Below are 26,631 nucleotides of genomic sequence, written 5' to 3'. Positions count from 1 at the left end.
AGTTCAATTAAAAGGTTAACTTGAGATCAGGTTTGCTGTGACCACTATATACAATGTATATATTGGACAAATCTGTCAAACAATTTATGTATTTTACTTTCTCTGTCACTTGCTAAAAGTATCTTGCAATAATAATTCTTGCTATTCCTGGCAGGTCCAGACAAAAAGGGTTAGTGATCTTTGCTCTTAAGACTTCAGTCTACTTTCGAACTTATTGCTGCTCCTGGTTAGGAGGACAGCATGACCCTAAAGTTCAAAGAAACATTCATTATTCAGGGAATAAAAATTTGAAAATGAAAAGTCATTAACAGAGATCATCAGATATAGAACAGCAGGAAGTAAAAAGGAATATCACATTTATATATTAACAAAAATAGATTTAACAAAGCAGACTAGACTTGGGATCTCTATCTTGAGGAATGTGTATGTAATTAAAGAAAAGGAAATCCGTCACCGACAATCATGACTTTCCTTTTAAACTATAGGAGAAAAGATCATGCATCCTGAAAACAATAAGTACTTTGGAGGAAGGGGTGAAAATAACTAGGTAATACTAGAGCCTAAAATAAACGTTACAATCAAGATTTAGGTTTTATAGCTAAGTCTTTTTTGGCATAAAAGAACAACAGTATATTGTCACAGTACTTTACTGAAGACAAGTCAGCACTGAATTTAATAAAGCCATTAGGTGTATTTGTCTTGTTTTATATACATTAATAAAGGAAGTGATACTTACCAGGGTTTGTCTTCTCAAGTTGATACCATCGGTAAAAGGCTCTTTTCTTCTGTTCACTCAGGTCTGATCCCTGCTGCAATAACCAGTGAGAGATCCGGCTCTGGCTGATGCCTATGAAGAAAAAGAAATAGCTGTTGGGGTCTAAAATCACAGCAAAGTTAAAAAGGGTGTTGTTGACTTTAGGTTTCTAGGATCTTTTTTCTTTGAGCTACTCTGCAACCAAGATACACTTTTAAATAGCAGGCTTCTTCATAAAAACTGACTGTACTGGCAAGACTAGTCTCAGAAATGATCTACTAGAAGTCAAAACATTTTATTAATCAAAACTTGATAGTGGTCTCTAAAAACGTAGTCTCTAAACTAGTTCATGGAATAGGAGACACAAACATTTCTAAATAATAGTTGTTTTTCAGAGCAGGTTGAATATGAGATAAATAAGAGATTTCTAAGCACTAATTATTTGTCAGACTGGGTTGGATTTGAATTTCTTCAGTCACTAATACTTCTACTCCACCTTTGGCTTAAAATATCAAACAGATAATGAAAAGGAAAAAAAAAAAAAGAAAAGTCAGTAAGCTATGTTACTCATTGATGACACTGATTAAAAAGAATGGGAGTGGTGCAGAAAGATAGCTCACTAGATAAGGGCACATGCCTAATCATGCATGGAGACCAGGTTCAAGCCCTGGCATCACTTGGGAGGTGCTATGTCACTGGAGGAAATTCTGGTGCTGTGGTGACTTTTGCTTTCTTTCACACATTTGCTTCTCTTTCTCTCTATCTAAATAAAAAAGCAGCCTACAATGGCGAAATTCATATAAGATCCACACTCTGAAAGAAAAAAAAAAAGGGCCCAGGTGGTGGCACAATGGATAAGGTGCTGGGCTCTCAAGCATGGAGTCCTAAGACTGCCCCCACTACTACATAGGCCAGAGCAATGCTCTGGTTCTCTCCTCAAGAAATCTTAAAATATAAAGATATTACTTTAACAGAGCAGCCTTTATCACTTACTAAGAAGTCCTTGATAATCATAAAACAGAAGACTCTCCACATAGAAAGTAAGTATATCTAAAACCACTCATAGAATCACATGCTTCTTCTGGTTATTATAACTATCTTCAAATTGAATAATTCAACATACAATTGGCAAAGAATAATATGAAAGTAAAATTTCCCAATAAGCCCCTCGGGTATTTTCCAAAAAATGAGTCACCTATGTTAACGGCATCTATCCCCTTTCAAGGATAAGTTTATGCTAACTAAATAGTACTAAATGTCACCTGTGCCAACACCTGTTTAAAGCTATGGGGGGGGGTAGATAACATACACTATCTACCACCTGAGGAAGATGGGTCCTGAAATTGGTGCAATTTGGAATGTTCCTACTCATGGCCACAGAATGTGAGTTCGGACCTACAGGGATGTAGAGGTTACATAGGTTCCCAAGCTGAATATTGGACCCAGATAAAATCCATGGGCTTTAAGGTCAACAGTATTTATACACTTTTCCCATATTTAGGAGCTACTATCTTCCCTGATCCAGTTTTTTTAGCCCTCTTTCCAGCCATGACATCATCTCCCCAGACAATAACCAGTCCACCTGCAAACTAGATGTCAGGCTCAGGCAAAAACTAATAAAAAGTCATGGGCCCTTTGGAATATACCTGAAATAAACCTACTAGCTACTTCCAAAACAGAGACCCCAAATGTTCATCTGCAATATTCTTGCCTTTAGGTTTCTGATTAGTCAACAATTTGTATGGCTTTATATGTTAACTCTTTTTTCAGCTACAAGGTACAGTTGCTACCATGATGCCAACTGGGCTTCCCTGGGCAGAGGACCCCACCAATGTGTCTGGAGCCCTGCTTCCCCAGAGTTCTGCACCACTAGGGAAAGATAAGAGACAGGCTGGGAGTATGGGTCGACCAGTCAACACCCACATTCAGCAGGGAAGCAATTAGAGAAGCCAGACCTTCCACCTTCTGCACCCAATAATGACCCTGGGTCCAGAGGGATAAAGAATAGGAAAGCTATCAGGGGAGAGGAAGGGATATGGAGTTATAGTGGTGGGAATTGTGTGGAGTTGTTCCCCTCTTATTCTATGGGTTTTGTCAGTGTTTCCTTTTTGTAAATAAAAATAAAATAAAATAAAATAAAATGAATAGGAAAGCTATCAGGGGAGGTGATATGGAGTTCTGGTGGTGGGAATTTTACCCTTCTTGTCCTATGGTCTTGTCAGTGTTTCCATTTTATAAATAAAAAATTTTTAAAAAAATCACAGGGCAATGAATAAATCTATTGATACATTAACAAAAAAGAGCTGTAGGATACAACAGGAAGACTGGTTATCATACTCCCTATCATTAGAAAAATCAGGATGCATTATTTAACTCTAAAAAACAAGTTCTCCCAGTTTCATATACTTAAAAAAAATTTGTTAAAAGAAAATTTGAGCCAGGTGGTGGTGCACCTGGTTGAGCACACATGTTACAGTGTGCAAGGACCCAGGTTCGAGTCCCTGGTCCCCACCTGCAGGGGGAAAGCTTCACATGTGGTGAAGCAGTGCTGCAGGTGTCTGTCTTTCTTCCTATCACCTCCTTCCCTCTCAATTTCGGACTATCTCTATCCAACAGATAAAGATTAAAAAAAAAAAATTGAAGAAGTGGGGGAGGGGTGTATTGAAAGAAAGGTTGGACTATGAATCAAGGTTTTCTGATTAGAAAGCCTTTCACTGGGGAGTCGGGCGGTAGCGCAGCGGGTTAAGTGCACGTGGTGGGATGCATTGGATCGACCTTCTCGTGGTGCATCCCGTGAGTACCCATTCATTGGGGAAACTGACGATCCTTCCTAGCCGACTGAATCCACATGAATCCCAGTCACTTTCCAAGCCAGCAACAAGCAGCTCCTGACAGCTTTCAACCTGACCTGTTGAATGGCTACGGAAGAAGGGCAAACGCTAGAAGAAGAAGTGCACGTGGCACAAAGCGCAAGGACCGGCATAAAGATCCCGGTTCAAGTCCCCAGTTCCCCACCTGCAGGAGAGTCACTTCACAGGTGGTGAAGCAGGTCTGCAGGTGTCTGTCTTTCTTTCCCCCTCTGTCTTCCCCTCCCCTCTCCATTTTTCTCTGTCCTATTCAATAACAACGAGATCAGTAACATCAACAATAATAACTACAACAATAAAACCAAAAGGGCAACACAAGGAAATAAATAAATAAATATTTTAAAAAAAATAAAAAGCCTTTCCTTTTAAAGGATGAAATTCAAAGTTTTCCAAAATATAAATGATTACATTCTGAAGTAATTCACACAGCAGGTTCCAATGGGTTGAAGATCTATGCAATGCAGGTGCTGGCAGCTAGCACTAAATGCTTGTTCTGAAAGAATGCAAATTATCCTGGATAATTAAATTGGCTGTGCTCAGCAGTACTTTCACCAAAAGCCTAGTCACAAACATTACACTTTTTCTTTTTGCAATTCTTTTAAACAAGAATAGATAAAACAGCCATTTACCATGAAGTCAAAATGATTTTCATGTCAGCAAAGTAAAATGATTATATATGGACCCTTCATATTAGTACCATACTGCTAAAAAAACATGGAATTTGGCAAAATCTGTTAAGACAAAAAAAGTGATATATCTACTGTTTCTTCAGTATAAAGTCCTCCTCTCATACAACACACACAGAACAAGTCACAAAGTCCATCTGATAACTCTAAGTTACCCAGATGTGGTTCCCAGGCTCTGGCTATGCTGTAGTATGAAGAAAAGAGGGAAAAACCCATCCAAGACACATTACTTTTATCAGGTGTCAGAAAAGTCATAAAATATTTTTTCTATGTTTTTCAATGTGAAAATGAATCATGACTTTTCTAACAGCCCAATAGTTGATTCACATAATAACAATACATTGTAGATTTTTAAATAATTATTTTAAAATAGTCATCATCAGCAACAGCAATATGAAAAGACCTAACTAGAGAAGTAAAAAGTCATCTACACCAAAAGTTGGCAAGGACACAGTCTATGGAACTCTTATACTGGCTGTGGAATAGTCACTCAGGTCAGGGCTACTGTGGAACACATGTGGGCAGGACCTCCTAAATCTAAGATTTAATGGGCAGGTGAGATAGCACTATTTGGTTACGTAGAGACTCTCATGTTTGAGGCTTTGAAGTCCCAGGTTCAATGTCTGCCCCACTATAAGCCAGAGGTGAGTAGTGCTCTGGTAAAAAAAAACAAAAATGCCCAACAACAGATGAGTGGCTGAGAAAGCTGTAGTATATATACACAATGGAATACTATGCAGCTATTAAGAACAATGAACCCACCTTCTCTGACCCATCTTGGATGGAGCTAGAAGGAATTATGTTAAGTGAGCCAAGTCAGAAAGACAAAGATGAGTATGGGAAGATCCCACTCATAAACAGAAGTTGAGAAAAAAGAACAGAAAGGGAAATGCAAAGCAGGATTTGACTGAGTTTGGAGTAGGGCACCAAAGTAAAAACCCTGGGTTGAGGGTGAGGATGGATGTTCAGCTTCATGGGGTGGGAATGGTGTTTATTTACACTCCTATTAATTTGTAGTCATATAAATCACTATTTAATTAATATGAGAGGGTAAAAATTGATTGAATGTCTCAAACTTTTTAATGCACAGACCACAGGCTGAGTCTTTAATATTTTGACTCTCTTAAATGCTTAGACGAGGGAGAACAGAAGCAACTGGTGGCACAGCTATATACAAATAATGTCAAAGGACATAAATTATGGTGATGTTGAGTATTATACAGCAAATCCTAACAAAGGGATTTTTCAAATTAACCTAATTGCCAAATAATTTAATTACAGCAATAACTATCTACTGCCTTCTTAAATCCTAAAACAGCAGGAACCTCCTGCTTCCCCTATATAGCCTCTATTTCCCCCAGCCCTGGAACCTCAAGGTTTGGGCTCACTTTCCTGCATGCTTCTCTCAATTCATACCAAATGATATTGCATCTGCTGATCCCAACCTAATCAATGCAATGAGTACCACCTCTGCATGCTTCACTTCAGACTGTGTCCAGAGACATCAGGCATGGAATGTCAACCCTTCAGCCTCATTACTCAGGTGAGACCTTTCCTTTCATAGGATTCTCTAATTCCATTCCAGGTGGTTCACTTCCTAACAAAGTCCCAAAACCTATATATAGACCAGGTCCCGTGAGATAGAGCATATGTTCACATGTATCCACAAATCAGGGCAAAATATACACCTGAAAGCAAAAATAAACAATAGTCTGCAGTGAGTCAGTATAAAGTTCCTAATGAAATAGTATCTAATTAGACTTAGATACCCTCTTCACCTACTTCCTATTATAATTCTCTCACTCACTCCAAAGCTAACCTTATCAAAGCAAGGACTACAAAAGCTGAGTAAGGGCAAGAGATTGGCATACTTTAACCATGACTCTTTAGTCACTATCAGGCCACCCCATCAGCTGGGGCACTATTCGGAGAGTAGTTGAGATTCCCAAACAGACATAATGGGCCTAGACCTTGAATAAATCCCTCTCTCCATTGTTACCAGTCATCTCTATCAGGAACAACACAATAGACCCTTTTGTGGGCCCCCATAGGACCTTGTCCCCAACTTGCATCAACAATGGTAGAGAATGTTCCATCCTCTGAAGGGAGGCTACACAACATATTCTATGCTACACCTGAGGAAGATGGTTCCTGATACTGGGGTAGCTTGGAAAGTTCCTACTCATGACCAGAGAATGGGAGCTCAGATCTATAGGGATGCAGAGGTCACACAGGCTCCTAAGCTGAATATGGGCCCCAGATGACATCAAATTGATGGGGTTTACAGCCAACAATATTTATACACGTTTCCCATATTTGAGAGCTACTGTCTTCCCTGATCCAGTTTTCTGGTCCTTTTTCCAGCCATGACATCATCTTCCAGACAATAACTTGGATCCACCTGCATATCAGATTTCAGGCTCAGGGGAAAAGGAAAAAGAAAAACAAGAAAAAAAAAAAAAAAACCCTAGTATAGCCACAGGCCCTTTGGAATATAACTAAAATATGCCTCTAGCTATCTACAAAACGGAGACACCCTCCTCGTCTTTCATCTGCACTATTCCAGCCTTTAGGTTCATGATTAGTCAACAACTTGTATGGCTTTATATGTTAACTCTGTTTTCAGCCACTAGGTTCCAGATGCTAGCATGATGCCAACCAGACTTCCCTGGACAGACAACCCCACCAATGTGTCCTGGAACAACGATTCCCAAGAATTCACCCCACTAGGGAAAGAGAGAGGCAGGCTGGGAGTATGGATAGACCTGTCAATGCCCATGTTCAGCAGGGAAGCAATTACAGAAGCCAGACCTTCCACCTTGTGCATGCCACAATCACCTTGGGCCCATACTCCCAGAGGGTTAAAGAATAGGAAAGCTATGGGGGGGAGGGCGTGGGATATGGATTACTGGAGGTGGTAACTGTGTGGAGTTATACTCTATACCTTATCCTATGGTTTTGTCAATGTTTCCTTTTTATAAATAAATTAAAATGAAATTAAATAAATTAAACTTACCATATCTGAAAAAACAAAAAACAAAATAAAAAAAAATAGGAAAGCTATCAAGGGAGGGGATGGGATACGGAGTTCTGGTGGTGGGAATTGTGTGGAGTTGTACCTCTCTTATCCTATGTTTTTTGTCAGTGTTTCCTTTTTATAAATAAAAAAATATAAAAAAGATTTAAGTGCAACCATGTTGATAAATCTCATAAAAGGATGTTGCTGCCCCAGCCAAATATACGTATTTTCAAAATACGTATATTTTATTCGATTCATATACTTATGGCAGACACAACTCATCTCTATGACTGGAAAGCAGAATAGTTGTTAGCCATGGCTCAGGTAGGAAGTGATTAATTACTGAGGGTTCATAATGATCAGCAATATCCTTGATCTAGGTCTGGGTGGTGAGTCACTATGTCTTCATTTTGTTAGTCATCTTACACAGATGTGGACACTTCTTTGTAAGTTTTTCAATACAGCAAGCTTCTCCCAAAAAGTTTAAAAAATTTTTATGTAGTGTCTTAAAGAATAAATCAAACGGGTATGTATCAATATGAAAAGATGTGCATGGTACAAATAAGAAAGGATATAGTTCTTGTATCTATATTTTACATAATCTACAGTATTTTTTTTAAGTAACAGAGCTTTATATATAAGCAAATATACTTAAGAAATCAGTGGTAGATTCTTCATACATTGTATGTTTTTATAAGTTTCCTACAAATATGTATTAATTTGATATATTTTACTTTACCGTCCTCCATCTGCATTATTCATAGTTTGTTTTATAAGCATTCTAATTAGATAACAATAAAATGCAAATAAAGTTAATTTTCGTTTTACCTCTCCAACTCCACTCCACAAAATAAACAATGTTAACTATTTAAATGTGTTGTTTCATTCTAAGAATTAATTTTTAAAAAACAAAAGGAAGAGGTTAATGGAGAATATCCTAGAATATCTTCTTGTTTTGTCCTTTGTGTGAGGGAAACAAAAAAAGAAACACCTTCCCTGCAAATTTAATTTCAGCTCCCATATAGTAAATTAGAAAATAAAGTAAGAAAGCAGGTAACTTCAGGGTTTGCAAGTAGATCACTCAGTAGGCTGTGTACCTTTCCATGTGTGTGGCCATAGGTTCAAGCTCTAACATCATCTATGAGAGACATGACACCAGGGGAAACTCTATGGATGGGGGAGCAGTAGTATAATTCTTCCTCATCTCTTTCTGACTGTTTCCTTTCTGTATCTAAAATAAAAAGAGGGCCAGCAAGATAGCTCATCTGGATAGTACATGTACTCTGTCATGCACATGACCCCGATATGAAGTCCTGGCACTACCAAAAATTAATAATAGACTTATTAATATTAATTAAGTAAACACAATAGTAGTAGTAGTAGTAGTAGTAGTAAAGCAGGCACTTCTTTTCTATAAAATCTACTATAAAATAAAATAACACATTTACAGTCATATTTCCTAGTTAGTAACATGCTGATAAGAGTAATTCATTCTTCTTTTTTATTTATTTTTATTTATTTTTTTTTAGAATTTCTTTTTTTTTAAATATTTATTTTATTTATTCCCTTTTGTTGCCCTTGTTGTTTTATTGTTGTAGTTATTATTGTTGTTGTCATTGTTGGATAGGACAGAGAGAAATGGAGAGAGGAGGGGAAGACAGAGAGGAGGAGAGAAAGATAGACACCTGCAGACCTGCTTCACTGCCTGTGAAGCGACTCCCCTGCAGGTGGGGAGCCGAGGTTCGAACTGGGATCCTTATGCCGGTCCTTGTGCTTTGCGCCACCTGCGCTTAACCTGCTGCGCTACAGCCCGACTCCCTTCTTTTTTATTTTTGTCTCCAGGATTATTGCTGGGGCTCTGTATCTAAACTACAAATCCATTGCTCCTGGTGGCTATCTTTTTTTCCATTGGTGGTGGTGTTGCTGTTACTGTTACTGGATAGGACGTAAGAGAAATTCATAGAGGAGGGGAAGACAAGAGAAGGGGAGAGAAAGACAGACAACTATCTTCAGACCTGCTTCACTGCTTGTGAAACAACCCCCCTGCAGGTGGGGAGCTGGGTGCTAGAACCAGGATCCTTGTGCTGGTCCTTGCACTTCACACTATGTGCCCCATATCAGGTATGGTTAACCAGGTGCTCTACTGCCCTCAGTCATTCATTCTTCTTGACTGCTTCTTGCTAAGATAGGTGTAAAAGACCCTGCAGTTTTGGAACTCCTCAAGGAAGAAAATTTCCTGATTTCTTCTCTTAGTCCCTCTAGCTGGGGCTAGCGGGTGGCGTGGGGTGTTTTAGCTTCTTAAAACCCTAAAACCTCTTTTATACTTTTCATACAGAAGAAGAAGTTACATAAAATCTTTATACACCAGAAACTAAAACTAATGTCTCACTTTTCTCTTTCCAATAAAAAAATGATCATATTGTAATCAAATGATTAAAAAAAAGCCATTCTGTCAGCTTCATCCACATTAAAAAAATACTTTATTTGGGGGGGGGGCTAGTGGTTTACAGCTGTTGGCACATGGGTACAATTTCTCATTACCCAGTGATAGGTGTCTGTATTACATTCTCATTTACATTCTTTTCCATGCTTCAATTCTTCTGAGCCTCTTCCCTTTTTTTGAAGGACATGCTCCCTTCCACTAGAGGGCTCTCCACCACAACCCATTCCTGTCAAGGCCCTAATATTAAAACCTGAATGCTTTCTCTTCAATTTCCTAAGGAGTGTGAGTATACTGTTGACTAATCATCTTCATCCTTGAAATGCTGGATACCACTCTTCAAGGCAGATTTGGCTCCAAGGATTGCTCTGCTAATTCCTAACATTGCCAGCGTCCCCTGGGTTCCATTTATAAACCTTTGCTGTCACTCTAGACATTCTTCCATTGGTTGTGTCAATTACATCAACAATTACTGTTCTCCTTCCACTGGCCCTCACCTCATTTAATCTTCCATGTGTTACAAACTTACTAAATCCAAGCTATTTTCTCTTCCTGAAGTTCTTGTCATTTTTTTTTTTTTCCAATCCACATTCTAGCAGTTTGGAATCTTTTTGCCTGGACAATGAAACTTTCTCTTGTAGTATAATACTAACCTTCACCACTCTAAAGGATACATGGTACTCAGCAACATAAATAAGCTTATATGTAATGTGCTTAAATAATGGACATTTCAGTTGTTGCTAATGTTTTTCTTATGTAAATGATTACTATGCATGCAATGTGAATAAATATTTATGAAAAATTGGCAAGAATAGACTTTTTTAATTTGTAATATCTGAGAAGTTTTTATATTTGTGATTTCCCCCTCAATTTTATACTCTAATATTGATGAGAATATTTCCTTATACTCAAGATTACTGAATATTATAAAAAAAAATTCTCAAAGTCCTAGTTTCTTTTTGTAAACAAATGTCATAAAACATTCTAGGAAAACTAGAGGAAAGTAGAAACATGAAATATGAAAAGTTCAAAGAAATTCACCTAAATCCTTAGCACTCAGAAATCATTATATCCATTTCAAAAATATGTTGAATATAGGACAGAAGAAATTACTCTAATTAGATCATTCTAAATTTTAAAATATAACAAGTCATATTTTGACACAAGAAAGTTTTAAATAAATGAGTGAAAATGAAACAGTTAAATCATTTCAGTAAATGTTCCTGTAGAGAAAGTAAAGCAAGGAAAGAGGACTACAAATAGAGCTGGGAAGATATGCAGAAGAATGAAACTGAACCACTACATTTCACCAGACACAAAAGTAAACTCCAAATGGATCAAGGACTTGGGTATTAATCCAGAAACTATCAAGTACTTAGAAGAAATTATTGGCAGAACTCTTTTTCATCCAAGTTTTAAGAGTCTCATGCTCTTCTGACTCAGCTAGCCAGATGGTACAATCCATCTAAGTTTTTTGTTTGTTTTGTTTATTTATTTACTGGATAGAGACAGAAATCAAGAGGGGGAAAATAGAGAGGGAGAGAGACCGAGAGACACCTGTAGTCTTGCTGCACCACTTGTGAAGCTTCCTCCCTACAGGTGGGGCCCCAGGGCTTGCACCTGGGTCCTTATGCTCTATAATGTGAGCACTTTAACCAGGTGTGTCACTGCCTGGTCCCTCATCTAAGTTTTTTTTTTTTTTATTGTTGTAGTTATTGATGTCGTTGTTGTTGGATAGGACAGAGAAATAGAGAGAGGAGGAAAGACAAAGATAGACACCTGCAGACCTGCTTCACTGCTTGTGAAGTGGGGAGCTGGGCTCGAACCAGGATCTTTACGCTGGTCCTTGCGCTTTGCACCACGTGCGCTTAACACGCTGCACTACCACCCAACTCCCCGCTCATCTAACTTTTATAGGCATCTTCAGTGACTGAATCACAAGGAACACAAAAACAAAATGGGACTACATCAAATTGAAAGGCTTCTGCAGGGCGAAAGAAGCCACCATCCAAACAAACTACTCACAGAACAGGAAAAGGTCTTTACATGTCAAGTGTCAGACAAAAGGCTAATAACCAAAAAAAAAAACAAAAAATAAAAAAAACTAATGACACCATCCAAAAATGGGGCAAGGATATGGACAGAATATTTACCAAAGAAGAGATTCAAAAGGACGACAGACATATGAAGAAATGCTTCAAGTCATGGAATGTCAGAAATGCAAATAAAGACAATAATGAGATAGTACTTCACTCTTTTAAGAGTGTTATACAAGAGAAAGGATAGTATCAACAAATGCTGGAGAGACTTCAGGGGTCTAGGAGTAAAAGAACACTACTGTATTGCTTGTTGGTGGAATGTAAATTAGTCTAACCCCTGTAGAGAGCAGTCTGGAAAACTCTCAGAATGCTAGACATGGACCTACCCTATGACCTGGCAATTCCTCTTATGAGGATATATATATCTTCTGTGTATCAGATTCTAAGGAGTCAAACACACTCATCCAAAATAGGTCTGTGTATACCTGTGTTCATAGCAGCACAATTTGTGATAGAGCTTGAGAGAATCAAGTTAAGTGAGCTAAGCCAGAAAGACAAAAACGAATATGGTATGATCTCACTCATGGACAGAAGTTGAGAAATAAGAACAGAAAGGGACACACAAAACAGACTTGGACTGGGTTTGATACTTTGCACCAAAGTAAAGGACTCTGGGATGGTAAGTTGGCTTTCATGTCCTACTGCACAATGGTGGAAGAGAACCTAGGATGAGGGATGAGAGTATTGTGCAGAAAATATAGAAATTTTACACATGTATCAATAACTAAATTTACCATAATCCCCCCCATTTAAAAAAATGGACACTACAATAAGATTTGAAGGTTAGAAGCATTACTTTCTAGCTTGTAGGCATTATTTAATGTTCCTGTCTTAAAAAAGAAACTGAAATCAGGACCTGATCAAATTGTAAGTAGGGCACCAAAGTAAAAGCCCTGTGGTGAGGGGTAGACATGCAGCTTCCTGGGCCAGTGGGGGGTGGGAGTGGGTGGGAGGGATGGGTGACAGTCTTTTGGTGGTGGGAATGGTGTTTATGTACACTCCTAGCAAAATGTAGACATATAAATCAGTAGTTAATTAATATGAGAGGGGGAAAATCAATTGTATGTCTCAAAGTTTCTCAAAACACAAACTGAATCTTTTTAATATATAGGCTGTGTATTTGATATGCGGACTCTCTCAAAAGCCTAGACCAAGTAGATCACAAGCATCCAATAGCACAGCTATATACAAGATACTGGATACTGTACAGCAAACCATAACAAAAGGACTTTTCAAAGTTAACCCAATTACCAAATAATGTGATGATAACATTAACTATTGATTGTCTTTTTGAACCCTAAGACAGCAGGAACCTCACATCTCCACTATAGAGCCCCTACTTCCCCCAGTCCTGGAACCCTTGGATAGGGCCCACTTTCCCGTATGCCTCTCCCAATCCAAACCAAATAATATTGCATCCGCCAATCACAACCTAACCAACGCAACGATTGCCACCTCAACATGCTTCACCTCAGACTGTGTCCAGAGACTTCACGTGTGGAATGACAACCCTTCAGCTTCATTACTCGGGTGAGACCTTTCCTTTTATTGTATACTCTAATTTCATCTCAGGTGGTTCACTTTCTAACAAAGTCCCATAACCTAGATATACACCAGTTTCTGTGAGAGAGAGCTTATGTTCACACGTATCCATAAACTACTGCAAAATATATACCTGAAAACAGAAGTACCCTAGAGTTTGCAGTGAGTACCCCCCTAACACTTCCTCTCCACTATTCCAAGCTTGGGATCCATGACTGCTCAACAAATTGTTTGGCTTCATATGTTAACTCTCTTTTCAATCACCAGGTTCCAGATGCCACCAGGATGCTGGCCACCAGGATTACTCATTTAGCTCAGTTCTGGCTATGCTGGTACCAGGGACTAAACCTGCGACTTCAAACACTGGCACTATGCTATCTCTGTGGCCCCTGTATGTCTGCTTTAAATCAAGGAATATTTCATATACAATGAAATGTTACCTTAACTGTAAATCAATGAGTTTTAACTTATGTCATGCAAGTGATTATGGAAACAAAATGTAGGTTATTTTCATGCTCCTTAGAAGTTTCTTCTTACCTGTTTGCTCATTAATAGCTAAAACCTCTATTTTCAAATTCTGGTTGGTAACATTCACCATCAAGTATTTTTTTTTTTAAATCACTGTAGGATTATTTGTGCTATCCCTAGCCATTATATGCCTTAATGTTTATTGTCTATGTTAATACTCTGTGGACAAAAACCATAGGAGGAATATGAAGAAGGAGAATAAATAGACTTTCATCAAAATCTGCTAAATTGGAGTAATGCCAACAAGAGTGGCAGAAAAGGACATCTGAAAAGTCAATCCTACATAAACAAATGAAAGTAAAAGCTATTCTATCATAAAAATATTGGCAGAGTTTGTCAGAATCAACTTTTTTAGAATACTGGGAATAAATGAAAGGCTTGGAACAATCCCAAGCCTACTTACTCAAGAAAATGCTGAACTTCATAAGAACAGCTATGTGACATTTCATGTAACAAGTATACCCACTAGCCCAGTATCTCAGTAGATCTGTGAGTATAACAGAAAATCAGGAAGGCTCAAGTGGACATTCCCAAAACACCATGCTAAGGGAACAATCATTACTGTGACCTATGTAGAGATTCGCTGGAAACCCCCATTTGCAAAGCTGCCTTTATTTGACCTTATGAGACTTCATTTAGGAATTAGTCTATGGCAATCACTCACCATGGCAAATGCTTGTAGCTGGGACAAAAAAGAGCAAACCAATACGGTAACAAGTACTGGTGAAAATGTGAAGAAATTGGAACTTTCATGTATTAGTGGTAAGTCTGGAAATGAGTGCAGCCTAGAATGTTACCAGTTGTGACTATGAACTGCAAGCTCAGATTGATAGGGGCTTAGAGGTTACACAGGCTCCTGTGCTAAACATAAATATATTGGGCCCTGGGTCAGGTGGATGGAAAAACAGTTCATTTTATTCACAGATTTTCTTCAAGATTGGGAGCTACTCTATCCTAACCCAACTTTCTAGCCTTATTCTCAACTCCAACACCATCTTCTCTGACAATATTTATGCCCACTTGCATGTTACCCATCAAACTCAAGCAAAAATTACAAAAGTTATACACCCTAATGAACAAACCTAAAATAGAATTTCTTACTTCTTTCTACCCTAAGATTCCTATTCTCACCTGCTCTATTCCTATTTTTTGGTTCCTGTTCATTAATCATTTTGTCCTACTTTATATCTTACTGCCTTTCAGACACCAAGTTGCAGATGCTACCATGCAGTCAACCTGACATGCCTGGGCAGACTATCTTAGTCAATGAGTTGCGCAACTTCCTTGTGGGGAAGAAAGCCTAATGGTTATGCAAAGAGACTGTCATGGCTGAAGCTCCAAGGTCTCAGGAACAACTTTAAAACAGTGTGAGCAGTACTCTGGGAGAAGAAAAAAGAAAAATGTATGAATGAAGAATAAGCAAACCTTAAAGCACTAAGGAAAAAAGCATTTTAAAAATGTAATGTCCATAAATTTATCTATAGGTCAAGCTATTGAGGCTGAAAATATTCAATAAACAAGCACTTGCAAAGAGGATGAGAGACTGGAGAGTAACTGCTTCCAAAGGGTTTCAGTGTTGTACTGTACCTACACAGGAATATTCCCATTGTTCTTGTTCCCCTGTATCTTCAAGCCAAAGATCACAGTCAGTCATAAATAACATATTTTCAGTGAATTTTATTTCTTTCTGTAGGATGGGAGAGCTATGTTTCCTTGGTTTTGACTGTTTTCCTAATTTGGTTTAGTCTGCTTTAAGAGTTTAGTTATTGATTCATTGAGGATAGTTTTGCTTTTATTTTTACTGTTTACTGCATTCGGATGGGCAAAAGGAGTTAACTTTTTAAAAACATGCAGTGAAGCAACTGTGCAGGTGTGTATCTTTCTCTCCCCGTCTTCCAGCCTCTCTCAATTTCTCTCTGTCCTATCTAACAACAATGAAAGAAAAAAAAAAAAGGCCTCCAGGAGCAGTAATAGTGCTGGCACCTAGCCCCAGTGATAACCCTGGAGGCAAAAAAAAAAAAAAAGACAATGAAAATTATTTATATTAAATAACTTGTGCATAGAGTACAAAATTCAAAAGAAACAAACTTCAGTCCTCTCTTTACTTTTTAAAAAATTTTTATGGGCAAAAATATTTTCAAAATATAGATGCACCTGGGTGTCCCAGTGACTGCCACCTGGGTGATACTTAGGGCATTATATAAAATTATAGCACACAAACCAGGTTCAAGAATGGTCCCCACAGCAGTGAAGCAAACTTCACTGCTATGGTCTTGAGGCTTGTCTGTCTCTCTCTCCCTTAAATGTCTTTATTTAAAAACAAACAAAACAAACAAACAAAAAAAACGAAAACAAAATAGACAAAAGAACACTGGCTTTAAAGTAAGACAAACAGCAATTAGCGGTGTGACCATGAGCAAAAGACTGAATATTCACTCCTTTAGCCTTTCTTTTCTTTTTTTTTAAATTTATTTTATTTATTTATTCCCTTTTGTTGCCCTTGTTGTTTTATTGTTGTAGTTATTATTGTTGTTGTTGTTGTTGGATAGGACAGAGAGAAATGGAGAGAGGAGGGGAAGACAGAGAGGAGGAGAGAAAGATGGACACCTGCAGACCTGCTTCACCGCCTGTGAAGCGACTCCCCTGCAGGTGGGGAGCCGGGGTTCGAACCGGGATCCTTATGCCGGTCCTTGTGCTTTGCGCCACCTGCGCTTAATCCGCTGCGCTACAGCCCGACTCCCAGCCTTTATTTTCTTATCTGTAGCTGAAGAAGTTAACACCTGCCTCTCAAATACATAAAACAGTTAACACAGCAGCTAACACTTGGTAAGTGCTAATAAATTATAGCTAAAAATAAAGTTTGAAAAGGAAGGTTTAGTAATGAAGCATAGACTAGTAAAAAGAACCACTGGTCACCTACAATTCACTTAAGGTGGCTACATGCTGTCCTGCAGGTATTTAACACAGTGATGATGTTAAACTAAAGACTTAAAAATACACGTTCAACAAACTGAACAGATATTCTTGCTAAATATTAGTAAGTATGATAATTATTTTAACACATAGCATCAACACATATCTTAGAAAAAACAAGACAAACTGATAATAAAAATGACGAGTGTGATCCAGGGAGGTGGCACAGTGGCTAGAGCCTTAAACTTTAAAGCACGAACCTAGAGTTCTATCACAGGTAATGCACGTGCCAGAGTGATGCTTTGCTTCTTTTTCGCTTTCCTCTTACTTATGAATAACAAGTAAGTCATTTTTTTTTTTTAAACTAAAAAAAAAAAAATGGAAGGATGTGGGTTCAAAGTAGAATCTTTATGTTTGAAATTAGCCTGGGTGGTGGCTCACCCAGTAGAACATACTTATTCTTATGCTTGGAATAACTGAACCCAGGCCCAAGTCCCTGGTCCCCACTGCAAGAGGAAAGCCTCAGGAGCAGTGGAGTAGTGTGCTTTAGGTATCTCTCTCTCTCTCTTTCCACCCCTGCCCCTTTCACCCTATATAAAAAGAAAAAAAAAAAAAAAGGCCACCAGAAGTGGTAGAGCTATTGTATAGGCATGAAGTCCCAGAGATAACAGTGACATAAAAGAAACAAACATCATATATATATATATATATATATATATATATACACACACAATGGAATACTACTCAGCTGTTAAAAAATATGAGATAGTCTCCTCTGCATCCTCTTGGATGAAACTTGAGGACATCATATTAAGTGAGATAAGCCAAAAAGAGAAGGATGAATATCAAATGATTTCAATTATTAGCAGGACTTAATAAAGTAGAGATGGAGAGGGAGAGCACAAGTGAAACATAGATTGGACATGGTGTATTGCACCAAAGCAAAGGACTCTGGAAAGGGAGGGGGGAAGATAGGAAGAAAACTTTGGGGGCCATTTACATAATGAAATTGTATGCATATATCAATGATTGCACTGTAAAAAGCATTAACTCTCTCAATAAAAAAAACTGACAAGGGAGAAAGAGCATAATTTGATTCTTTTAAAATATATATGTTTATTTGTTATTAGAGACAAAGAGAAACTCTGAGGAGAAAGGGAGATAGGAAAAGAGACAGAGAGACACCTGCAAGTCCTACTTCACCACTTGTGAAGCTTTCCCCCTGCAGGTGGGTACCAGGTCCTTGAACCTGGGTCCTTGCATACTGTAATGTGTGCAGTTAACTGCCTGGCCTCATTATTTTTATCCTTAAAATGTCTCAGAATATTAAAATTAATATAGGAATATTCCTAAAAATTTCTTGTTCCTTATGAATAATAATAATAATAATAATAGCAGTAAGACTAGTGCTACTAGGTTGCTGGAAAAGTCATGACATATTTTTCTATGCAAAAAATTGCCATGACTTTTCTAACAACCCAACATATTGGAAAATCTATGATAAAATAAATGTGTTCAAAATTACGATTTCTGGAAACTAGGTTAAGCACACATAGTGCAAAGCACAAGGACCAGCACAAGGATCCTACTTCGAGCCCCTGGTTTTCCACCTGCAAGGGGTCATGTCACAAACAGTGAAGCAGGTCTGCAGGTGTCTGTCTTTCTCTCCTCCTTTCTGTCTTCCCCCTTCCATTTCTCTCTGTCTTTTCTGGCAACAACATCAATAACAACAACAATAATAACCACAACAATGATAAAAACAAGGGCAACAAAAAAGGAAAATATATTTTTTTCCAAAAAGAACATCCATTAATGATCAAAATTCTCAAAGTCTACAAATAGAAGGAAACTTTGAAACATGAGCCTGATAAATGGCATTTATAAAAAACCTATAGCTAGGACCTACGTTCAAGCCGTTACTCATCTGTGGGTGGAAATCTTCACAGGCAGTCAAGTACTGCTGCAGGTGTGTCTTCCTATTTTTCCCACCCCTCTCAATTTCTCTTTTTCTCCCTCTTCCCAAATAAAAAATAAAAACCTATAGCTAAATTTATACTTAATGGTGAAAGAGTGAACACTTGGCTCCCTAGGACTGGGGAAATGCTCTTGTTGGGTTACTTCAAGATTTAGCTCCTCACTTAATGAAGTTTAGTTCACTATATATTACTAAATCTTCCTGAAAAAACAACTTATTTGTAAAAAATGATATTAAATCTTTTGATTTAAGATCTATCCCTGAGTAAACTTCAACTGTTATAAAGATAACTCCTTAATGCATTATTAATACATTGTCAAAAGTGGTTATTCCTGTCGAAAGTATCTGCAGGGTGTTATAATATTGCCCGATGACACGTGGAAAACAGCTGAATTATGTTTCACTATTTATTAGATACAGATACCTTCTGACTTTTTTTTTTTTTTTTTTCAAGTGAGATGCTGCCAGCCCTAGGGAATTCTCTTCCTGAGCTCACTCTGGAGGCCTGCACTCCCACAGTACTCCCCACCCCTGCAGTGGTCTCAGTAGACCAACTTCTAGGAGGAAACCCAAGGGTGCAGGCAGTGGCTCACCCAGTAGAGTGCACACATAACCATGCGTGAGGACCCAGGTTCAAACCTCTGGTCCCTACCTGCGGGGGGGGGGGGGGAGGGGGGAAGGCTTCATGGTTGGTGAAACAGTGCTGTGGGTATTGTCTCTCTAGATCCCTTGTCTTCTCTTTTAAATAATTTATTTCTTTATTGGGGAATTAATGCTTTACATTCAACAGTAAATACAATAGTTTGTACATGCATAACATTCCCCAGATTCCCATTTAACAATACAACCCCCACTATTTCATTCATCATTTTTCATGGACCTGTATTCTCCCCACCCACCCACTCACCCCAGAGTCTTTTACTTTGGTATAATACTCCAATTCCATTTCAGGTTCGACTACCTTCTGACTTTCTTATCAGAGTGTTACTTCTCTGCACCGATTATACTTGTCAGGTTTTTTGATATATGGGAAATTAAGTCATGTTAGAAATTTTTCCTAATACTTTTGGAGGAATACAGCCTTAGCTACAGATTTATCACCACAATCTTAGGAAACCAGAATTGGGGAGAAACAAAAATGAGTAATGAAGAACAATCATATCTGTGTATCACATTTTAAGTCACTTTTGTCAAAGCTTATGGCAAAATAAATTTTAAAAAATACAATCTCTCCTTTTAGTTGGTAAAATTTTGTTTAAAACAAATTTTGGTAACCTGTACGCTATAAAAATGTCCAGTTCTATACTGGAATTAGACTTCCTAGCTTCTTCCCACACAAAGACCTCTACTTATATCTGCTCTTTTCCTACTTTTGGGTTCCTGTCTATTAAGCACTTATCCTGCTTTATATCTTACTGCCTACCTGCCAGCAAGTTGCAGATGCTATTTTGACACCATCCTGACATTCCTGGGTAGATGATCTCACCAATGTGTTTCACCTCTCTAGACCCCTAGCCCACTAGGCAGGGACAGATACAGCCTAGGGGTATGGATCGACTTGCCAATGACCATGTCCAATAGAGAAGCAATTACAGAAGCCAGACCTTCCACCTTCTGCACCCCAAAAAAGAACTTTGGTCCATACTCCCAAAGGAATAAAGAATAGGGAAGCTTCCAATTGAGAGGATGGGACACAGAGCTCTGATGGTGTGAACTGTGTGGAACTGTATCCCTGTTATCTTACAATCTTATTATTATACAACTATTAAAAAATATAGTGGGGATGGGATATGGAGTTCTGGTGGTGGGAACTGTGTGGAGTTGTAGCCCTCTTATCCTATGGCTTTTGTAAGTGTTGTTTTTTTTTTTAAATATTTATTTTATTTATTTATTCCCTTTTGTTGCCCTTGTTGTCTTATTGTTGTAGTTATTATTGTTGTTGTCGTTGTTGGATAGGACAGAGAGAAATGGAGAGAGGAGGGGAAGTGACTCCCCTGCAGGTGGGGAGCCGGGGTTCGAACCGGGATCCTTATGCCAGTCCTTGTGCTTTGCGCCACCTGCGCTTAACCCGCTGCGCTACAGCCTGACTCCCAGTGTTTTGTTTTATAAATAAAAATTAAAATAAATAAAAAAATGTACAGTTCTATAAACTGCATTTGAAATGATGAAAGAATTGTAAACTGATTTTCTAACATTAAAAAGTATTCTTCAAACTTTTTCCACATCTTTCTTTCTTCCCCATCTCAATAAGTGTTACTTTATTTTATTTTTCTTACTGGAGTACTGCTCAACTGTAGCCTGCGGTGGTGCTGGGGATTGAACCTAAGACCGTTGGTGCCTCAGGCATGAAAGTACTTTGGCATAGGCACCGTGCTATGTCCCCAATCCTCCTACAACAATTTTTTTTTTTTGCCTCTAGGGTTATCCCTGGGGCTCAGTGCCTGCACCACAAATCCTCTGCTCCTAGAGACCATTTTTCCCATTTTGTTGCTCTTCTTGTTGTTATTGCTGTTGTTGTTGGATAGGACAGAGAAATCAAAAGAGAAGGGGAAGATAGAGAGGAGGGAAGAAAGATAGACACCTGTAGACCTGACTCACTGCTGCCCCTGCAGGTGAGTAGCCAGGGGCTTGAACCAGGATCCTTACGCCTGTCCATGTGCTTTGCACCATGTTCACTTAACCCACTGTGCTACCACCTGCATGTCCGCAGCAATTTTTATCTTAAGTTATCACCAAAGTGAGAAATTATGGGGACCCAAATAGTTGGACTGTTCCATATATATATCCTCCTATGTGGTGTTTACAAGAAAATAGTTTGCCAATAAGCTGATTAAGATAGAAGAAAATGAGATCAAAAGTAAGAAGTTTCAGAATGCAGGACATCTGTTCTCTTTCTCCAGAGTCTGCTAGACAACAAAAAGTTCCAAATGCATTCTGGAAAAACATTTATAATGCATAAAACTGAAGTTCATGCAAAGATTTTGAAAAGTAGTTTCCTATCAAAACAAAAATTCTAAAACTTTCAGTTTGGAGATTGATATCTCACATGCAAAAATCTGCATATTTTGTACAGATAAAAGTCTTCAAGTTAGATAGCGACATAAAACGGCAAAAATTTATTAGGAACTGAAAAATATGACAAATGAACATAGTAATAGTATCTGGCTGCAATTCTATCATCTGTGATTTACCCTGCCAAAACTGCTTTTTCAAACGTAGATATGAGTTCTACTTGCATTTGGTAGCTTCATTTAAAGTTGCGAAAAGTTGGAAGCAACCAATGTCCTTCAGAAGAGGGAAGAATAAACTGTGGCACATCCAATAATGGAAGAGTATTCAGCACTAAAAAGAAATGAGCTGTCATCCATGAAAAAACATTAAAGAATCTTAAATGTATAACATTAACTGTAAGAAGAATATGAAAAGGGTACATATTACAATGTGATAACATTCCGGAAAAGGCAACACAGTGAAGAGAGAGGGGATGAAAAGACTGAGAACAAAGTACTTTTAGGCAGTTAAACTACTATTTTAAAGACTTGATGGTGGATACTTTTCACTGTACACATTTTAGAATGTACAAAACCATTTATACCTAATGCAAATTATGAACTTTGAGCAATAACAATGTGGGCTCATGCATTTCAACCAATGTGCCATTTTGGTGCCAGATCCAGAGAGTGAGAAAGGCTGTACATGAGCAGGGGAAGGAGGTATCTGGGGACTCTTGGTATTTTCCACTCACTTTTGCTGTGCATGTAAACATGCACTACAGAATGAAATCTTTTTTTTTTTTTTTTAGGTGTATGTATGTACTGATATGTGATTTGGTTTGTAGTGTCTGCTCTGAAGGTCTCTGATTCAACAAGAGGATGAATACACATCCATATTTGTAAGGACATTATAGTCAGAGCATACGAAAGTCATTTGAATTTAAATGATATGTTTTTTTTAATTTTATTAGTGACTTAATATTGATTTACAAAATTATAAGGTAATGGGTATAGTTCTGCACCATTACCACCACCAGAGCGCTGTATCCCCACTCCCTCCATTGGAAGTTACAGTAGTTCTCCTAAGGTTGCAAAAATGGGTTAACTTATTTCTACAACTATCTGTCTATATTTGTATATTTGCCCATTTTTCCCCCATGGCCTAATATTCTTTTCCAAATCATGCCTACACCTATTCATACTTCAGAATGTCCTTCCTTTCTATCTCTTCTCTCCTTGGGCACTGATGGAGTGGAGTTCAGAGGCCTCTGGTCGTCTTTCCTATCACTTCTCCCCCTCTAGGAATATGGACCAAAATTCTCTTTGGGGTGCAGAAGCTGGGAGTTCTGGCTTCTATAATTGCTTCTCTACTGGACATGGGCATTAGCAGGCTGATCCATACCCCCAGCCTGTTTCTATCTTTTTCTATTGGGGTAGGACTCTGGAGAGGTAAAGTTGTCACCTCAATGGTAAGGTCATCTGCCCAGGGAAGTCAGGATGGAATCATAATATAGAATCAGCAACTTGGTGGTAAACAGTACTTCTTTTTTTTTTTCTCCAGGGTTATCTCTGGGGCTAGGTGTCTGCACTACGAATTCACTGCTCCTGGAGGCTATTTTTCCCATTTTGCCACCCTTGTTGTGGCTGTTATTGCTGTTGTTATATCTATTGTTGTTATTGTTGGATAGGACAGAGAAAACTCAAGAGAGATGGGGAAGACAGATAGGAGGAGAAAAAGATAGACACCTGCAGACCAGCTTCACTGCTTACAGAGCGACACCCCTGCAGGTGGGAAGCTGGGGGCGTGAACTAGAATGCTTACACCATCCTTGCGCGGGTCCTTGTGCTTTGCGCCATGTGCACTTAACCTACCGCCCAGACCCCAACAATACATTTCAAAAAATGAATCAAAGTATCTGTACATACAAAAAAATCTTTTTTGTAGATATAGATGAGAGAGAGTGAGTGAGTGAGAGGCCGTAGCACCAAAGCTTCCTTCTGTGAAGTGAAGCTTGAACTTGCGTTGTGCACATGGCAGAGCAGCACACTACCAAAGTGAACTACTTCAACACCCCACAAATTCTTACATTTGGGAATAAGAATAATCAGATACATGTAAGATACACACTTAATAAATAAAATGAATGATTTAAAAATAGAATCAAATTTGACAACTAGAAAAGATATCCAGAACACAGATGGCTATAGCCTCTCATAAGGACTCCAAAGCTCAGAGAAGTAACATGACTTGCCCTGGGTCATAGATTATCTATTGAGAGAAGACTAGAACCATAGTATTTTAAATTTTAGTAGGCTTCTTTTCCCTTTTCATTAAAGTTCTTAAAATTTAGAGATGTTCATATATTTTCTTTTGTCATTTACTGAGAAGTACATGAGATTAATTAGGATATTTCTGTGCCTAATAAGCACACATTCAAGTTCTGCCCACTTACATATTTATTCTGCCTGCCTTTTTTTCCCAGAGTTCATTTATAAAGAAAATCATGTTTTAAAGATTTTTTTAAAAGAGTCTATGAAAATGTCTTTCCCTGGAAGTGAACATACTGCATATATGTTTATTCCTAAAGCAAAGACTATGCCCCCTCCCCAATCCCACCATTGATAGTGAGAATTCAGAATCTTGCTCGACCTCTTATAGAGGTAAAAATCCACCCTTGGTGAGAACAGCTGTGACTTGGAGAAAGAAGCTACAAATAACATGCTGGGAAATTCAGCAGGCACTGTTATTATATCCTGTTTATACTGTCATTTTTCCTATCAGTAGGATATTATTTATACAGACCCCACCCATGACTTCTTGTTTATCTTATTATAGAAATCCTCCAAATCTAAAAAAAGACTGTATTTGTTTCTGGAACAAGCACATGTGTTATAATTTTGCACCTCACTACATTTTTTATTTAGCATTTTCTTTTGTTATGCATCACCCGCTCTCATTTTTATCTTAAGGCTGATTTATTTTATTACTTCACATATTAGCATTGAACTCAGATGAGATTCTAGAACACCACATGCTCAATTTTATTTTGGGGTATACTCCTTCAGTCAGATATTCTTGTAAGATACACTTGACTGATTTTCTTAAAGACAGAAAAGTATGCTCATATATTGACCCAAGTGCTCCAGTTAGTAACCCCAAGATGCCTACAAGGCCTCCTTAGACTACTCTATCCCAGGTGGCTCAATTACAAGGGCTAGATTTATATAGCTTTAACATATTACATTCTAGGCAATCAGTTCTCTAGAGTGAAAAATCCTGCCCTTGAGTTTAGCTGGATAGGCTGAGTGAAAATGCGACATACTTAGTAAGATATGAGAAATTCATTAATTTAGTAAGTTGGCCAGCATAACAACAAAGAAATCTGGTTATAAATCATCCTTATCTCCTTGCTTTATGTAATTAAATTAAGGTAGATTGAAATAGAGAAAAGAAAAATGTGAGATTTTTAAAGGGAGAAATTAATGCAGCATTTCTTACCTCTGGAAAGGAACTATTGAACAAAGAAATACTACAAGGCAGATAGGTAAACACAAAACCTTCAGAAAGATGTACAATACAGGACTCTTTAGGGATATGCAAGAAAGATAGTTACTCTTAAAGAACATTACTCTATGATGCATGCATAAGTAAAATGAAAATTAAAAACCTTAGGGTAGCAAACTAAATGGATTAACTTTATAAAAAAGAAAGGTATAGGGGGAGTCGGGCGGTAGCACAGTGGCTTAAGCACACATGGTGCCAAGCACAAGGACTGGCATAAGGATCCCAGTTCGAGCCCCTTGCTCCCCACCTGTCGGGGAGTTGCTTCACAAGTGGTGAAGCAGGTCTGCAGGTGTCTTTCTTTCTCTACCCCTCTCTGTTTTCCCCCCTTTCTCCATTTCTCTCTGTCCTATCCAACAATGACGACATCAATAACAACAATAATAAATACAATAGAACAACAAGGGAAAGGGAAATAAATCTAAAAAACAAAAGGGGAAAATAAATATAAATTAAAAAAAAAATAAAGGTATAAATGTGTTAAAATGATCAAAGAAGTCAGGCTGGGAATACAAGCAATGATAATCTTGACAAACAGGAACTAATAAGGCTGAAATTAGGAGAAATACCTAGGTTCAATGAATAATTTGTAAACATCCAAGTGAGCAGAAATCAGGACAAGAGAGTAGCTGAAATCAGCTAGTGGGTATACTTGAAGATGGTAATAAAGAAGGCTAGAGATAAGCCATGAGGAACTTTACTTTCTATACAATTGAGAACTACTAAAGATAACTGAACAAGAGGCAACCACCTCAAATTTGTAGACAGGAATGAAAAGGAAGAGGAATAAGCTTGGCTGAGTCTGAAATGGAAGGAGAAGTTTTAACAGTACCAATACCTATTACTACAGTAGGTAAAGAAAAGGCGATGTGATATAGCTGTGTAAAAATACATCCCTCCCTTCCTTCCATCACCACAGTAGTTTCATGCCTGTGCAATTCCTTTTGATCTCATAAAGGAACAAAGATGGGGAGAGACACAGACTGAATAAGACAGCACAGTACCACTTCAGCGTGTGTGTGAAGTGCTCCCATGTGGTACCAGAAGACTTGAACTTGGTAGTAAAGTGTGCACTCCATTGGGTGAGCTATCTCCTGACCCCTCAACTATTGCTTTCAAAACCAGCAGGTGACATCATATTGTTACCGAGTGGATTCCCTAAACCTAAATAACATATTCAGTAGAGTGAGAGCAGTATTCTGTATTTTCAATGTTTCGAATATATCTACCATGAGCTAAATTTTCTAATACAG

The 26,631-nt window shown here is 38.1% G+C and overlaps 1 protein-coding gene across 14 annotated transcripts in view; it reads right to left on the bottom strand.

Annotated features, from left to right (window-relative positions):
• Positions 1 to 26,631, bottom strand: part of HMBOX1 (homeobox containing 1) — a 213,447-nt gene that overhangs the window by 75,648 nt on the left and 111,168 nt on the right. For all 14 annotated transcript variants that reach the window (XM_060184905.1, XM_007517240.3, XM_007517238.3 and 11 more), the window contains one exon: positions 737 to 847. In XM_060184905.1, the coding sequence (XP_060040888.1) occupies positions 737 to 847 (111 nt within the window). The remainder of the gene's footprint in view (positions 1 to 736; positions 848 to 26,631) is intronic.

The sequence above is a fragment of the Erinaceus europaeus genome, chromosome 2 (genome assembly GCF_950295315.1).
Source record: "Erinaceus europaeus chromosome 2, mEriEur2.1, whole genome shotgun sequence".
NCBI lineage: Eukaryota > Metazoa > Chordata > Mammalia > Eulipotyphla > Erinaceidae > Erinaceus > Erinaceus europaeus.
This window is presented reverse-complemented; position numbering and strand designations above follow the sequence as displayed.